Genomic DNA, 14,957 nt, shown 5'->3' on the forward strand with positions numbered 1-14,957 from the left:
GTAATCACATATGACAGTGAAGTTTGGTCACTGAAACAAAGAATGGAGAAAATGTTACTAGTAACAGAAATGGACTTCTGGAGAAGAGCAGTAGGCAAATCAAGAAGAGATCGGATACCAAATGAGAGAATACGAGAAATAATGGGAGTCACACATACAATAATTGATGACGTAAATACAAAACAACTAGTATGGTACGGCCATGTACAGAGAATGACAGATGATAGGATCCCTAAGCCGATTCTGGTATGGACACCACAAGGGAGAAGAAAAAGAGGAAGGCCGAGAAGACGCCGGAGGGAGGGAATTGAAAAGAACTAAAGGTAAGAGAAATCCCTCCAGGTCTATGGTTAAACAGAGAAGAATGGCGGTTAGGAGTCGGAAGGCGTCGGAGAACGCTGTAAACCGATAGTAGTAGTACAGTAGACTCGCGATTATCCGAGGTAACTGGGACCGTGACTACCTCGGATACGAAAAAACTCGGTTAACACTGAGATTGGTTATATTGATAGAAAAACACGTAAATAATCATAACTGTGGATATTTTAATGACAAAATTAATACAGTACTGTCTATAAAAGATAAAAACATTTACCTTATCAATATTACTGTTTAAAAATGTCTTTGATTTTGCATAAGCTTTATTCCTCTTTTTGATTTTGAGGCGGCGATGTTGCGTCAAGGTTGAAAATTGTAACTCACCTGTTATGAATTTTGCCTCGGTTAACCGAGGGGCTCGGATGACCGAGACTCGGATAATCGCGAGTCTACTGTAGTTTGATAGAGTCCTATCATCTATTTACGTTAGAAATTTTTCCAATGATTTTTATTCTTGTCGCCCTATTGATCATAAATAAGGCCATAGAGATTAGAGCAGTAAAATTATTGCGTTTCGCAGTCACTTTGCAGTGCGAGCAGCACATTATCCCCATTTATAGCTCATGGCACCTTGCAGCTCAGTGTTGCCGGTTTTAAAACGACGAACTTAAAGTCCGTCTAAATAAGTATAAAACATCTTGATTTGAAAATCTGTGGGGTTTATTATTTTTAACTAATTCATAGACAGGTACTATGAAAGATATTTATACGATATTACTGCTGATGTTTACTTCTTAGAACAGAAAAATATCAATTGCTTAAAATATATCTCTTGGTCACATTGTTCTTCGTAAGAGTCTGTATTGAAAGGTGACCGTGAAACGGAGATTAGGACTTTATACTTACAGGCAGGGAGGTAAAAATAGCCTTCCAAGGTACCTTAAACTTCGTTCTGTGCTCCACTTCAGTAATCAGATAATTCTTTTCTTCTTCGGTGATAAAAGGATGTGTAGTAGGCCTTGAAAATACATATATGTAATAGAAGAAACACCATATTAAGGCTAATATTCCCCAAACATAAAATGGAACTACCCAACTTTTGGCCGCTGTTATCATCATCCCTTAAAATAAAGTCAATATATAAACCGGGAGATATTAACAGAACTTCAACCACGATTTTCTAAGTCCTGCCCTTTGCAGTACTGGAAGGTTAGAAAAGGTACTTACAATTTATGGAAAAATCCACGGGTTTCCTGTGACATTTTCCTATGAAAATTAGATTTTCCATAAGGAAAAAAATGGAGAGTTGCGATGAATTTCTGAGTCCTGCCATATCCATAGAATGACAGGATACTATCAATTTTATGAAGAAAATTTTTTGGGCAGGAGGGTTGCAAAAGGACTAAGGGAGTATATGGATATACGAACATGTAATGAAAATAAATGAAATTTTCATAATTTTCTGAGTCCTGCCAACTTAATAAATTAAACATCATTATTTGAAAATGATCGAAAAAAATGTTGGCATGACGTCTCTTAATGTTTAACTGCACTTGTCTCTTGGAAAATTCTGTGGAAAATGTTCACCCTGGTTCCGTGATTTTTAGAGTCATAAAATAAATTTGATTATAAAATAAATAATTTAAGTATACATTATTCAAAATGGCAGGATGTTTATTTACACTTTTTTTAATTAACATATTCAAAAAATGTGTAAGGAAATTCGTGGAAAGTTACACGATTTTCTGAGTCATGCCATTTTGGACATATCTCAAGAATGCTAATATAAAGCTATTTACAAAGAGGCAGGATGGTTGTGTAGTTATTTCGTATATAAAAATAAAATTTTAAGTCAGTAAAATTATTACATGTTGTTATACAAACATATTCATATCACCACAATTTTCTTAGTCATGCCATGTCAGGTATGCTTAAAAAACACTAATCTAAAACCGTTTACAACGTGGCGGGATAACCGCAAAGATATTTAATACATAAAAATAAATTTTTATATCGTTAAAAGAATCGTACGGTATTACATTATATTATTATATTATTACATTATATTATTAACATTATTTTCCTGAGTAATGCCTCAGATTTTTACACACCTTTCAAATCTAATACCAAACTGTAACATATTTATTTTAAGCGATTAGATCATTACATATTACATATTTGTATCTAAGTAATAGTATATTATTCAACGAGCATGTAATGATGGCTATTACTCACGATGATGAAGTTTGCGACACGAGCCGTAGGCGAGTGTCGTAATTCATCAGAGTGAGTAATTCCCATTACATGCGAGTAGAATACTATACTTTTTCTACGACCTTTTTTTTTATTTTAATTAGTAAATAATTTCATTATCAACTACTCGAGATTTAAATTATAATAATTTACAAAAATACCTAAATGCTATTTTCCCCTAGTACGTGGCTGAATAATTGGTTGCCTACTATTACTAAATTCTTATTTATTGTAAAAATACGACTAGAAATAGTCAATATAACTTCTATTCATTTCCGAAAAATTAAAGCTTAAATTTGTACTTACTGTCAGTGAATCTAATAATATAGGAAATGGCTGTTGTCGGTGGACGTATTTCATATTATATAATATAGTTATAATGTATATTTACATTATTTAACTATATATAATATAATAATATAACTATACATAATATGTTATAACATATTTAACACAATATAACTTGAAAAACAAACACAATATTAGTTATAAATTCCAATTAATATAAACAAAATGCGCTAATGTCACTGTCACTAAATTAAATGATAAACGTCAAAATTTTTAGTAAACAAGATATAAACGTAAAAAATATACTGACATTGTTAGAGTTAAAATTCCTTTAAAAATTTTTCGAAGTTAATTATTGGTATAAATTGCAATAATTATTTTATTAAATAAACAAGTTTTTTACAACAAGTAATTTTATTTGCAGTTTATATACAATTAATATTAAAAGTGGCATGCGCCACTTGAATCTAACTTCAGCGCGTGAGTAATGACCCGTGAGTAACTTCAGCCCGTGAGTAATGAATTATTACTCACGGATACAGTAATGGGTGCTATTATCTATGAAAAAATAGCGAATAATGAGCATGTTATTAAACGGTCGTAGAAAAACGTAATAAAAGTAATAGGAAGAAAATCAATAATTTTACAATTAATTGGTTATAGTAGGGATTGTACCTATTATACAGGGTGTCCAAAAACTCTTCTAACAATCGAAGCCCGGAGATTCCTCAGATAATTTTAAGAAAATTTAACTCAATTCACCTCGTCCGAAAATGCAATGAAGCTAGAGCTTTTTAAAGATGTCGTATTCTAAATAGTTGTTTTTAATAGCTCCAGAATACTTCTATTTAGAAAAACGAAAACTGGTACACCTATTTATCTTCCAGAGATAAATTGATTCCATCATTTGTCAATTTTTAGTACCGGTCATAGGCGTCCGTTTAGGGTAGGGAAACGCATATTTTATCCCATAACTTTTCTGTGTCAAACTTTTAAGCATTTTTGACACTGGATTATTAAACTATGGGGTATTCTTGTACTAAAAGGTACTCTTGTTTAAGTCGGTAGGATACGTCGTGTTCTAGAAAAATCGATTTGAACAATTTTTCGGTTTTTTTGAAAAAAAAAAATAAAAAAAAAAACTATTTAGAAAAACTATTTAGAAAAACGAAAACTGGTACGTTTATTTGCTTCCAGAGATGAATATTTTATCAATAATTGTGAATTTCTAGTATCGGTCATAAGCGTCCGTCGTTGGTAGATCAGCAAAATCTCATAACTTGCTTTAATTTTTAACCATTTTTGACAGTAGAGTATTAAATTTTGAGGTATTCTAGTACTAAAAGTTACTCTTGCTTTAAGTCGGTAAATACACCGTTTTTTTTATTATTTTTATTTTTTTCAAATTTTTCTTAAATTCAAAATACGAAAAATTTTGAAATTGATTTTTCTAGAAAACGGTGCATTCTACCGAATTACAGCAGGAGTACCGTTTAGTACTAGAATACCTCACAATTTAATAATATAGTGTCAAAAATGCTTAAAAGTTAAAGATAAAAAAGTTATGCCATAAAATAGCCGTTACCCTACCCAAAACGGACTCCTACGACCGGTACTAGAGATTCGCAATTTATGGAATCGATTTATATCTGGAAGATAAAAAGACGGACCAGTTTTTGTCTATCGAAACGGAAGCGTTCTGAAGATAAAAAAAAATCTAATTACAAGGCGCCATCTTCAAAGAGCTCTAGCTCCCTTAGGAAACATTTTTGGATTATTTGAATTGTGTTAAATTGTCTTAAAATTCGACTCGACTTGGATGAAAAAAAGGAAGAATGGACTAACTATATAAAATAGCTCTTCCTGGATACGAAGCCACCACTTAACACCACAAAGTATACGAATACTGGTCCTAGTATTTTAAAAGCGGAAGTAGAGAAAGCCATCAAACAGAGCAAAAATGGAAAATCTTCAGGCCCTGACCAAATACCATCAGACTGGCTCAAACTTCTGGATGACGATAATGTCTCACAATTAACAAACATTTATAACCATATATACGAGACTGGAATGATGCCACAGATATGGTTGGAGTCTACATTTATTCCACTCCCAAAAAAACCTAATACATCATCATGTAAAGACTTTAGACTAATTAGTCTCATGAGCCACTCTCTCAAGCTACTTCTTAAGATAATTCTTAATAGAATCAAGCAGAAATGTGAAGAGACAATGGGAAACAAACAATTCGGTTTCAGAGAAGGATTGGGAACAAGGGAAGCTTTGTTCTCAATGTTAACATTACTTCAACGATCATGGGAAGTACAGAAACCAATTTACGTCTGCTTTATAGATTTTGAGAAGGCGTTTGATAGAGTTCAACATGATAGGTTGTTTGAATATCTAGAAATGATTGGAATATATGATAAAGATCTGAGACTTTTACAACATCTATATTGGAATCAAGAAGCTTATATTCTGGTACACGGCAAAGAAACAGACAAAATTTGCATTCAAAGAGGTGTCAGACAGGGTTGTGTGTTATCCCCAACTTTGTTTAACGTATACTCAGAAATAATTTTTAATGAAGCCTTGGAAGGACAATGTGGAGTTCGAATCGGGGGAGAAACTATTAACAACATCAGATATGCAGACGACACCGCGATCATGGCTGAAAATATCGAAGATCTTCAATTCCTTATTGATCGAGTCACTAGAGAATGCTCTAATAACGGACTTAACATAAATGCAACAAAGACAAATTTACTTGTGGTTAGTAAACAAGACTATGCAACTAATTTTCAGTGATGAATCAATAACAAAAGTTAACCATTTTAAATACCTAGGATGTTGGATAAACGAGACACTAAATCCGGATGAAGAAATTAAAACTCGTATAGAAATTGCAAGAGGAGCATTTATGAAACTTAGATCTATTCTGAGCAACTCTCAGCTGAATTTACAACTAAGAATCAAGTTCCTAAAATGTTATGTGTATCCTGTATTACTATATGGATGTGAAACCTGGATCATGAAGGTTAACATGATGAACAAATTAGAAGCCTTTGAGATGTGGTCGTATCGTAGAATGCTCAGAATATCTTGGGTTCAACGCTTTTCAAACAGAGAAGTCTTAAATAGAGTAGGTCAAGGCGAAGGTGACTTAATGAAGATGATAAAAAAGAGAAAACTTGAATATCTGGGGCATATAATGAGAGGTAGCAGATACAGGATGCTGCAGTTAATACTCAATGGAAAGATCGACGGAAAAAGAGGAATTGGTCGAAAGAAATATTCATGGCTCCGAAACCTTCGTCAATGGACTGGCTTATCAGCAGATCAATTGTTACATGCCGCACAAGATCGAGAACGATATCGGCAAATTGTTATGGAAGCTACCCACGCCTAAAAATTTGGGCACGGTACTTAAAGAAGAAGTCTTAAAATTATCTTAGGAATCTTAAAATTATATACAGGGTGTTCCATTAAAAAAAAAATAAGTTTGTGTCACCCTGTCAATACGGGTAGCCCTGTATATTAGAAAATATTTTTAAATTATGATCCTCTCTTTGCCCCACGTTTTACCTAAATAAATTTTTTTCGTATCTCTTACGACAAACGAGTAATTGGACTTTGTCACACTAATGCCTCACCCTGTATACGAAATAACTATAAAACCATCCTGCCTCTTTTTAAATAGACTTATATTAAGATTCTTGAAACTTATGCAAAATGGCATGACTCAGAACATCGTGGAATTTTTCACGAATTTTCTTACAAATCTAGGACTCCTGTCGTCTTACAAGAACCGTTTAACCTTCCTGCCGAATACCGAAAAAGTATGGATTGTAGTTGAGTATTATATAACTTTTTAAAGGCATGACTCAGAAAATCACGGAATCATGGTAAAAATTTTGTGCATAATTTTCCAAGGGACAAGTATACTTAAACAGTAGGAGACGTCATGCCAACATTTTTTTTATCATTTTGTAATAAATATGTTTAATTTTATGTGGGAAATACTGAGAGACATGGGTACCCCCGAACATCTAATATATCTGCTGAAACAACTGTATATCAACAACACAGCAAACGTGAGAGTCAACAACACATACTCCGATAATTTTAAACTAAAAGCCGGTGTTCGTCAAGGATGTATTATCTCTCCCACGTTATTCAATATATATAGCGAACACATCCTGCGCATTGTATTCTACGGATGGCTAGGAGGAATATCAGTCGGAGGCCGAAAAATCAGCAATCTCCGCTATGCTGACGACACTTTAGTACTAGCATCATCAACAAATGAACTTGAATACATCATGTACAGACTAGATACTATTAGTCGTGAATATGGACTTAAAATTAATGCACAGAAGACCAAGGTAATGATAATCGATCGAATTAGAAATAACCAGCCGGAAATACGAAACGTAGCGGGGTTTGAAGTGGTAAGCCGTTTCAATTACTTAGGTTCTGTTATCACAAACAATGGTGGGTGCGAAGAAGAAATACGCCGACGCCTTACAATGGCCAGATCAGCAACGGTCAAACTCACTAAAATATGGAAAGATACGACCATAACCAGAAACACGAAACTGCGCCTGGTACGGACGCTTATCTTTCCTATCGCTACCTATGCTTCAGAAACTTGGACCATTAAAAAGTCCAACTCACGACGTATAATGGCCTTTGAAATGTGGGTATATCGTAGAATGATGCGCATACCCTGGACAGCACATTGCACAAATATCTCAATATTATCAGAACTCGACATCAACACTAGGCTTACCACCATCATCAACCAAAATATATTGAGGTACTTTGGACACATTACCAGATGAAGAGAAGGCATGGAGAGGTTGGTGGTTGAAGGCAAGGTAGAGGGTAAAAGAACTCGAGGAAGATCGCCACTCCGATGGTCAGACCAAATAAAATGCGCCACCGGTTACTCTCTGTCTGAGGCAGCACACCGCACCCAGGAGAGAGAAGAATGGATAGCAACCATTTGTCAAATACCATAACGTCACCACATCCTTACGAAGGATAAAGGACAGAGGAGGAGGATATTTAATTTATTTAGTTGGCAGGACCCAGAAAATCATGAAAATTTCATTATTTTCCTTACATGCTTGTATACATATATATATACTCTGTTAGCCCGTTTGCAACTCTCCTGCCCAAAAAATTTTCTTCATAAAATCCATAGTATCCTGTCATTCTACGGATATGGCAGGACTCAAAAATTCATCGCAAAACCCTATTTTTATTTTTTGGGAAAATCTAATTTTTACAGGAAAATTTCACAGGAAATTTATGGAGATTTTCTACAAATTGTAAGTACCTCGTCTACCCACTATTGCAAAGGGCAGGACTTAGAAAATCGTGGCTGAACTTCTGTATAATATCTCCCGGTCTAATAATATCTAGCTATAATAATTTTAAAATCACACTTTTACACTAGTTATGGTATCAAAACCAGCAGTTAATAGTTACTTTCACAGCTGTTACATAATTTTTTACAATTTGACTGCTCTAATAAGTACAACTATATACACACACACTCAAACTTATAAGGAATCATCTGATATTTCTTTTTTTTTTTAATTTTTTTTTATTTAATGGCATAGACATTAGTCATTCAGCCAGTTGCAATAAACAAAATACAATCCTAACCCTAATACAAAATTAAACAGAAACAATATAGTAATACAATAAATAATACAATACAATAATAATACAATAAAAACAATAATGGAACTCTGATAAAGTGATAAAACATTTATGACAAAAAAAAAAGATGCAAATCTGAACTTAAATCATAAAAAATATCATGCTCGCGTACAAATCTTATAGGACCGTGCGTGTATCTGACAAGAAATTTATAATGATATTGTATATTTGTTGTGAGCCAGTAGCCAGCAAAGACTGTATATTGAATGGTGCATGCATATCAAGTTTAATTAAATTTTTATACAGAGAGTTTGAATGCTGTTGAAACTTAGTACATTCAAAAAAGATATGATCAAGATCACCCTGCTTTCCGCAATGTTTGCAATTATTGTCTTCAATCACATTTATTTTATATAAATGACTTGGATAGCAAGCATGCCCAAAACGTAAGCGATTCATAGTTGTTATATATTTACTGATATTTCTTACTATGTCGTGCGAATTTAAAAAACAAATACACGCAGACAAACAATATTTATTTTAAAGAAATTTATTAAGGCTATGGGTACATAATTCGCAAATATTTTACGTGTATCCCTACTTTTTCTATCTTTACACGGCAAATTACGTGTAGTAAAATTCACACTGGTATGGATATGTAAACATTACTAGAACGTCATTCTACTTGAAAATGTCATCATTAATTTAAAGAGATGGGTTTTGAATGTTCTTGGATAACTGTTATTTTTATAATTACAAATTATTAATTCAGTTAATAAATGTGATAATTTTTTCACTAACCATGTATTCAGTGATTGTAATAATTTATTTGTACAACAAAGACTAATACTCAATCGAGAAAAGAAGAAAAGTGATTTTTTAATAATATATTGTTATGGAACGCTTACAATTTTGAACATCTTTAACAACAAAATACTTGGATCACAGAATATATTATCCTGATGTATTCTCTGCTTGGATCTTCCACAAATAATACACAATAAATAACTTTTTATTAAGTTCACGTCTTAAATCAATTATTTATCAAATACACTATATATCAGTAATATTTAATCAATAACTCAACATATTCCCGATGCAATGTCAAATATTTAAAATTGTCACTGATTGTCAGTGTCTGACTAACAATAGGTTTGTTCGTAGAACGATCAGCAACCGTTGCCAACCATCAGACGCTTGCGCCTTAGTAGTCTACGAACGCTAACTGTTAATTGCGCAACGCTAACTGTTCACTGCGCATGCGTCTGATAGTTGGCAACGGTTGCTGATCGATTTGATGGTACTACGAACAAACCTAATATATGCTGACAATATTATATTCGGCTGAGTGCGTTGTAAGACAAGGATAGATTTGGAAAATATTACCACGGCATTGTGTTTATTTTTTTCGAATCCTGAAAAAACCAATAAATATTTTTGAAAAATTTAAACGCAGAATGAAAGACTAAATTATTACCCAGGGCCGAAAGTCCCTTAGAATAAATAAAAAGTTTATTTTGAATGATATATTTGAAATTAAAAATCACACCAAATTTCCTCTTAGTTTTTCACCCCTGTAACTTATTAAAATAAACATTATAGAAGTTCTCAGGGACTTTCGGCCCTCGCTAATAACGTAATGTTTTATTATGCGTTTAAATTTTTCAAAAATACTTATTAGTTTTCTCAGGATTCGAAAAAAATGAATCCCCATTTGAATAGCATTGCAGCCGAAAATACGTACCGATCCTCTTAACAAATACATAACAATTAAATAAAACAAAGTATTTAACAAACAAATTGAAAGTAGTTGTTTTAAAGTCAATAGCATACAAAATTTCAATGTAAAACGAATAATGTTTAAATAATTGTATTTATTTTTTTTTTGTATTTTGTAGTCCTTTTGTTGTCAGTGTTATCACCTCTAGTCCTTATGCAAACTTCAGTTTGCTTGGGCACGCTCCTAATCAAATTATCAACATTTTGTTGTGGTAGGTTGCTGCATCCTTTAAGAGCCGCTTGTACTAGCCGTGCGGTGTTTTGTGGATTATCCCGACGAGCTTTAATTTTTCTTTTAAGTATATCCCACAAATACTCTATAGGATTAAGCTCGGGTGAGCAAGCAGGCCACTCCAAACAAGGGATACCATTATCATGCAATAAAATTAAATTTTCTCCTGTTGCACCTCTCCAGAGTCTGACTACAGGTTATCAACATACCTGTGAGCAGTTAAAGTTGATTGGATGAAAATTAAAGGAGTTTTAAATCACAATTCCTCTCCAGAACATTACACTTCCCCTTGTATATTTGTGAACAGATCTGACAGTTTTCGTTCTTGCTTGTCTTCCTCGACCTCTACGTACACAATTTCATTGGTCATCTGATTTTACAAAAATCCTGACTTTGTTTGAAAATAAGCACATTTTGTCAATTTCCAATGTTCCAGTTTTGGTGATGAAAACACCAATTTAGGTGATCAATCTTGTGCTGTCTGGATAACTCGGGAATCCATAACTGTCTCTTGCTGTATACTTCTTGGTACGAACTCTTCTTCTGATCGTGAAACAGTTACAACTCAACTCAACTCAAGTGAAACAGTTACACCTGTAGCTTCCAAAAACTGCCTTTGGAGCTGTAGGTGAGAAATGATTGGGTGTCTTCCAGCTGATTGGACAATTAAACGATCTTGGAGAGCCGTTATTACTTTTGGCGACTTTCCCTTGCTTTATTTTTGAGCTTTCCTAGTTCCTTTTATCTAGTATACGTTTTGGAGAGAACGCCCTGTATTACGCCTAGCTCTACAGCTATGTCCCTCTGAGAACATTACTTTCTCCACAAGACCAATAATTTTTCCTCGTTGTAAGTTCTATAACCCCACATCAGGCATATTTTCGTTTTTGGACGCAAAAGTTAGTTTATTTATTTTCGTTCAATTTGCAACTCAAGCAAATAACCTATACTATACTGAGCTGTACTATCCCATTGTCTTATATATTTGTTTATTTTCAATAAAACCTTTATTCTTCGCAACAATAACAAGTTTTTTCAAAAGAAATAAATATTACTTTGAAATACATGGTGATTCCATATAAGTTTGGGTGTGTGTAATAACATTATATGTGATTATACCTGTCAGCATACTTCCAGTGACAGTTCCCATATTTGAACCTCCAAACGCAATTCCTCCCAAAAAGCCCCTTTGGTGTTTTGGTATCCAAAACTGTATAAAAGTAGAAATAGCTGGAAACATTGGACCTTGAGCAAATCCTAATATAATTCTCAATACGATAGCTCCCCAGGAGCTACCATATTGTATTGCCAGAGGGGTCAATATGGACACCACTGAAGACACCACCATGCAGGCACCCATTACATGCCTGGCTCCAAATTTATCGGCCAGCCATCCTCCTGGTATGTGACTAATAAAGTAACTAATAAATAGAAATATTAAATTATTATTAATTAATAATAAATAATAAATAGAAATATTATTCACAGGCATACTCAAGGATAAATTAAAATCACAGATAAAGAACAGAGAACATCAAGGATTCAGAAAAGACAGATCGACGAAGGACGCAATATTTTTCATGAAACAAGTGAAAGAGAAGTCGATAGCAAGCAAACAAGCAATTTGATTCAACCCGACCTGTGGGAGATGTCCACCCTATCGAAAAAGTACATTCGGGTGTAACAATTCATTGGGGCGAGGTGTTTTGACCGGAGTAAAAACAGGGATCACCCCACCTCGCTAAAATGCCCCAGGCCATCCCTTTCCCCCCCATAGCACGCTGATGCGCGATGGTGGCAAAACTATCGTAGCCAAATGCTCTTCACAATGGAATCCTGGGTAATAAGATTCCATGTGGTACCCAAATCGAATGCAAAAAAATTGGTTAGCGTGAAGCGCTCTATGCCTTTATCTTTTTAATTACTTATCCGCGGAATAAGAGAAGTCGATAGAATAGCGGGTGTCCACTTATATTTTCCCCCATTTTAACTTCCTATAACTTCTAAACGACTCAAGATAGAAATATGCAGTTTCCGCTGAAATGTTTTATATTAGTAAAAGTTTTGTCTGAATGTATTGAATTTTTTATATCACTTTCAAATACGAAAAAAAATGGCGGATTTTTGGAAAAAAACGTTGTTGACTTTTTTTAATGGAACACCCAGTATATTTTTTTGCAAATTGAAAAAAAGGTCATTCACCTATCCAGCGATATAAAGTTTTTTAAAATCGGTTGTCAAATCACTGAGTAATTAATTTTTAAAATGAGCGGTGCAACGTGGATATCACATACCTAAATAACATAACTAATAGGGGAGTGCAATTAGAACGAAAAGATACAATGTTTCGGAAAAAATCAAACAAGGTTATATTTTTCTAAAACTTTTTTTGTTAGTTTATAAATATGTTAAAGTAAAAAGTTCTACTCACAAATTTCGCCGCTAATTGTTTATTAATTGTTTAAACAATAACAATTGTTTTGTATAAATAATGTTAAGAATATGGGTGAATTCAACATTTTATTTTGATTAAAAATGTTTTTATTTTAGTTTTGATTATGCTAAACCCGAATCTGACATTACAATTTGCAAATTCGAAATGGCGGATATTTTCCTAAAAATCCTTAAAAAGTAGTTGTAAAATCGGAATTTTTTTTATAAAACGTGTTTGTTTACATATATGTGGATATTTTTGAGAGGTTGCTGAACCTGAATCAAATTTTAATAATTTAAATTATAAAATGGCAGATCCAAAATGGCGGATAACTTAAAAAATAGTTGTAAAATGATAATTTCTTTACAAAATGTATTTATTTCTAAACCTATATATTTGATAAACCTATATATTTAAAAACGACCGCTTTAAAACGTTTACAAATTGTTATCTTAATAATTTTTCTATTGATGAACAAAATATGTATTTTTTTGCTCTTAATATGAATCCCTTCGTTCGCTCTTAATTAAATTCGGCCTTACTCGTAATGATGTGAAAATTGTGCTTCTACCTTTTCAAAAAATTGTTACAATGGGATCATAAATAAAAAAGTTATTCTTAGTAAAAAGCTCTGCATATTCTAAAACTTTAAATGAAATCATGAAATATCAATTTTATCAATTTTGTACAAGATATGTCAATAAATAAAAATTTCAGTTAGTTGTAAAATACCTATATTTTTCATAATACTGAAAATTGTTATTATGGAAAGTTGTTCAGAATTAAAAATGATATGTCTTCTTCTTGTAGTTTCATGGCCTCCACCTCTTAGGTACTTGGCCAGTCCTCGTATTTAGACTAACTGGAAGGGAATCCTCTTTTCAAAGGGTCTGGATTTTTCCATATTCCCTTCTTTAAATTCATTGTGATATGATTTTCAAATAAAATGATATGTCAATATGCAATTACACTCTTCTAATCGAAATATTGTGAACTATAAATAAATAAAAGGTAATACATATTTATTGCTCGAAATTTAATTTTTTTTTACATACCTCGTAAAATATTGATAAAATATAATATTTTATATTTGCATATTAGGCATTAGACCAGGTAGAGCTATTTATGACGAATAATTTTCTTCATAAAATTAATAATAAAACAGTTATCATAAATAATAAGTGAAAATTTAATCATGTTGGGTATAAATAATTTGAAACAATATTTAAAAAAAAAAACAAATTTTCGATTAGAAGGACATAATTACATATTGAAACATAGTTTTTAATTACAAACAACTTTTCTTTATAAAAATTTTGGATATTGTGAAATATAAAGGTACTTTACTCTTGAGTGAAATTCATATTTTTTGACATACCTCGTACAAAATTAACAAAATTTGATATTTGATGGTTGCACCTTATGTTATATATGATGCAGAGTATTTTATAAAGAATAACTTTTTTTCGTGAAACTGATATTAAAAAAGTTATCAATAGGTTCCAAGTTACGCAGACATACTGTATAAGAGCTAAAAAATTTTTTTTTTGTTGAACATTTATTACTGTTGAAGCTTATTATTAAATGTATTTTAGGTAAGTTTTACAGAAATAAGTTTTGATCACTTTCTATATACATTTTTTCAGCTGGTAATTTGCGGTTTTTGTATTACATTTTTGTTATCTTTCTTAGTTTTCTCAAAAAGAAATTATTTATTTCATTTTTAAACTAAAATAATTCAGTGTTTTTTAAAGATTACATCAAAAGCTTTAAAAAAATATCAAAAAAATTGTATTATACTTATTTAAACTTGATTAATACCGTCTTAAAATGGTGGGAATTCTGTAAAACTACGAAGTTTTCAAAAATTACATTTTTTGAGACATAGTATTATTTGAATTAAATGTTTGAGATTTTTTTTGAATGAAACATCGTTTAGCAAGATGATTGAGAGGTAAGTTGAGCAAATTTTTGAGAGTT

The 14,957-nt window shown here is 32.3% G+C and overlaps 2 protein-coding genes across 5 annotated transcripts in view; one reads left to right on the forward strand and one right to left on the reverse strand.

Annotated features, from left to right (window-relative positions):
* Positions 1-14,957, forward strand: part of LOC114342101 (fibrillin-1) — a 423,761-nt gene that overhangs the window by 175,127 nt on the left and 233,677 nt on the right. The window lies entirely within an intron of this gene.
* LOC126892259 (putative inorganic phosphate cotransporter) overlaps positions 1-14,957 on the reverse strand; it is a 59,294-nt gene that overhangs the window by 15,706 nt on the left and 28,631 nt on the right. For 2 of the 4 annotated variants that reach the window (XM_050661771.1, XM_050661770.1), the window contains 2 exons: positions 11,663-11,964; positions 1,225-1,439 (listed from right to left, as the gene is read on the reverse strand). The exons of the other annotated variants lie outside the window; for them this stretch is intronic. In XM_050661771.1, the coding sequence (XP_050517728.1) occupies positions 1,225-1,439; positions 11,663-11,964 (517 nt within the window). The remainder of the gene's footprint in view (positions 1-1,224; positions 1,440-11,662; positions 11,965-14,957) is intronic. 4 annotated transcript variants of the gene reach the window in all.

This window comes from Diabrotica virgifera, chromosome 9 (assembly GCF_917563875.1).
Source record: "Diabrotica virgifera virgifera chromosome 9, PGI_DIABVI_V3a".
NCBI classification, from domain to species: Eukaryota; Metazoa; Arthropoda; class Insecta; order Coleoptera; family Chrysomelidae; genus Diabrotica; species Diabrotica virgifera.